Source organism: Sinocyclocheilus grahami, unplaced genomic scaffold (genome assembly GCF_001515645.1).
Source record: "Sinocyclocheilus grahami isolate Dianchi unplaced genomic scaffold, SAMN03320097.WGS_v1.1 scaffold1559.1, whole genome shotgun sequence".
In the NCBI taxonomy this organism is placed as follows: domain Eukaryota; kingdom Metazoa; phylum Chordata; class Actinopteri; order Cypriniformes; family Cyprinidae; genus Sinocyclocheilus; species Sinocyclocheilus grahami.
This window is the reverse complement of record NW_015506738.1, coordinates 945-3392: the sequence shown is the minus strand read 5'-3', so window position 1 is coordinate 3392 and position 2448 is coordinate 945. Positions and strand designations below refer to the sequence as shown.

Genomic DNA, 2448 nt, shown 5'->3' with positions numbered 1-2448 from the left:
AGGCTGATCTGCTGCTCAATAAACATTTATTATTATTATTATCAATGTTGAAAACAGTTGTGCTACATCATATTTTTGTGGAAACTGTGATCAAAAAAATACTCAGGATTTTTTGATGAATAGAAATAAATGGCTTTACTGTCACTTTTGATCATTGTAATGCATCCTTGCTGAATAAAAGTATTAATTTCTTTAAAAAATGGTAGTGTATATTTTCTCATGTTGGATTTTCTGATGTGACATTTTCAATGCACACAATGTACACAGGATACGTTTTAGGCTTTTCAATTCAGCTACAACGTCAAATGATTAAAAGATGATTAAATGTTCACAATTGATTCATGGAAGAAAACAGTTTTAAGTGTTTCCATGATAAAGCAAACAGTAATAAAATGATCTGCTAATCTGTATGATTGTCTTGCCTAGCCACAGCCACTGTATGTTCTTCTAGACATATACTCTGTTGAATAATTATGAGGCAAGTTTTGTAAGGTAAAACCTGCAGGTATAAATAGCTCAATTGTTATCATATCAAAAACATTGTTCTCTGGTTTATTTAAGAAGACATGTTCTTTTCTTCCATTATTTAAAACAGAAGTTCAGATGAAACCATCCGCTCCAAATCAGAGTGTAACTCCAAATCTCTCAAAATTGGGGTTTCACTCCAAATTAGGACATCTCTTCAGTTCAGCGTGTGAGTGCCAGATCAGAATATCATTCCAGATCGGAGTGTGACTCGAAATCAGGGCTTCACACAAAGTCAGGACGTCATGAGTTTTCTGTTTTCTTCCTGATGATGTTTCAGGAACTACACCATGGTCTCCTTACTCTTGTATTTGCACAAGAAGTGCATTGTCAGATGTTTTGGTCTCTGATGCGTCTTCACAGGACGGGGAATCTGTAGCCGGACACTGGGATTCGTCTCATTCCACGTCCTGAAGAGGTGAATGTGGTAACGTAGGGATACCTGCAGTTAAAAAAGAAGATCGTGTGGAAAAATTAGTACCATTTTATCATCATTTGACTTTTTAATCACTCTTTTACAGATTTGTTATTCAACATAGTCCAGATTCAATAGCTGATCATCCCAATCTCTTATTAGGTAAGTGTTTTCAAAAACTTTTTCTTCATTTATCCTGGGTGTCATTCAGCTAATTAATGTGTGTTTTCAAGACCATTTTTGTTTCCCAAATCAGAAACACTGCAGGTATAAAATGTCATTGCACTTTCTTTTGCTGCACTGAAAACAAGAGTGAACTCACAACAGTCCAGAAGAGGTAAATAGTGAAGAGTGTGAGTGTGAGAACAATGAGTCCCACGGCCTTCATGCCGTTGCTGTAGTACAGATCCATGGCTCCCTGCACACACAGCCAGCCTGACAGACTCGCTAAGGGTGTGATGAACAGGAAACAGATGGCGTCCCCGCACAGCGTCCGTCTCTGCTGCTGCATGGAGGGTGTGCTGAACCACTGCAGCCACGAAGCACAGCTCATTAGGAGGGGGTTATACTTCAATTAAATCCGTTTGAAAGCTTATTTCATATATTGTTTGGATAGTAACTCAAGGGGGAGAGACACTGCAGGCAAAAGCTAAAAAATAATGTGTTTTTTGAACATTAAAGCATGTCAACATTACACCAAATACACAAAATAATGATCTTTAAAAAAGCATCATATGACCCCTTTAAAAGAAGCCGAGGGAAAGCAGACCCGCCAATATGTGACGTGGGGACACTACTCTGACTCGAGAGTGACTGACTGCAGGAGAACGGATGCTGATAATGACGCTTAAAACACTTGCCATATGACTATTATGGAGAGTGTGTTATTATATGTCCATTTACCGCTTTAGCTCTCTTTATTCCTGTGTCTCACATGAACTGAAGTCAGATTGACAGGCTGATAGTGCAATACGTGTCAGCTGAGGTCAGACAATCTTCCATAGCAACATGCAGCCACCGACAGAATTACAGAAAGCACAAATAGACGGTTCTCAGATTCATCACCTGCTAAACCTGCAAAATAATATTTTGGTCACATCTTACATTGCCTAGAGCGTCAAATGAGTGAACTCATTCCTCAGTCCTTCAGAGAATATAAGTCATTCCCAAGCTCTGACGCTGATGATTTTACCTCGGTGAGTGGTTTGGGAAGTCTCTGCAGAGCGAACTCAAAGTGGCAGAGCTCACAGTGGCTGGTGCCGGAGGCCGTGAGCCAGTGCTCCAGACAAACACGGTGCACCATCGCCAGAGAGCCGGCACACTCGCAGGGAGATAACAGATCACCCGCGCCGCTGCCTTCATGACAGATTCGACAGAACGGCTCCTCAGCGTTCAGACTGGAAACAGAGACCCGGGTTATAACCATCAATTCTGCAGATTCAGACAACAATAACTAAAGATCACACACACTGTAAAAAGTAATCACTGAATCTACTTAAGAAAAGCGA

General features: G+C 40.4%; 1 protein-coding gene across 1 annotated transcript; it reads right to left on the bottom strand.

The window, feature by feature from the left end:
* Positions 1–423: 423 nt before the first annotated feature.
* LOC107571183 (E3 ubiquitin-protein ligase MARCH3-like) lies at positions 424–2393 on the bottom strand. The gene is made up of 3 exons (XM_016257475.1): positions 2133–2393; positions 1263–1469; positions 424–967 (listed from the first exon to the last, which is right to left on the bottom strand). The coding sequence occupies exons 1-3, from the start codon at positions 2364–2366 to the stop codon at positions 809–811; spliced, it is 600 nt and encodes a 199-aa protein (XP_016112961.1). The 5' UTR covers positions 2367–2393; the 3' UTR covers positions 424–808.
* Positions 2394–2448: the final 55 nt, after the last annotated feature.

What these genes read in the sequence shown, in the direction of transcription:
- LOC107571183 (XM_016257475.1), bottom strand. Translation starts at nt 2,366, where the DNA reads ATGGTTATAACCCGGGTCTCTGTTTCCAGTCTGAACGCTGAGGAGCCG. An exon ending in TTCCCAAACCACTCACCGAG is followed by an intron (nt 1,470 to 2,132) that starts GTAAAATCATCA and finishes TCGTGGCTGCAG; the next exon opens with TGGTTCAGCACACCCTCCAT. An exon ending in TTTACCTCTTCTGGACTGTT is followed by an intron (nt 968 to 1,262) that starts GTGAGTTCACTC and finishes TTTTAACTGCAG; the next exon opens with GTATCCCTACGTTACCACAT.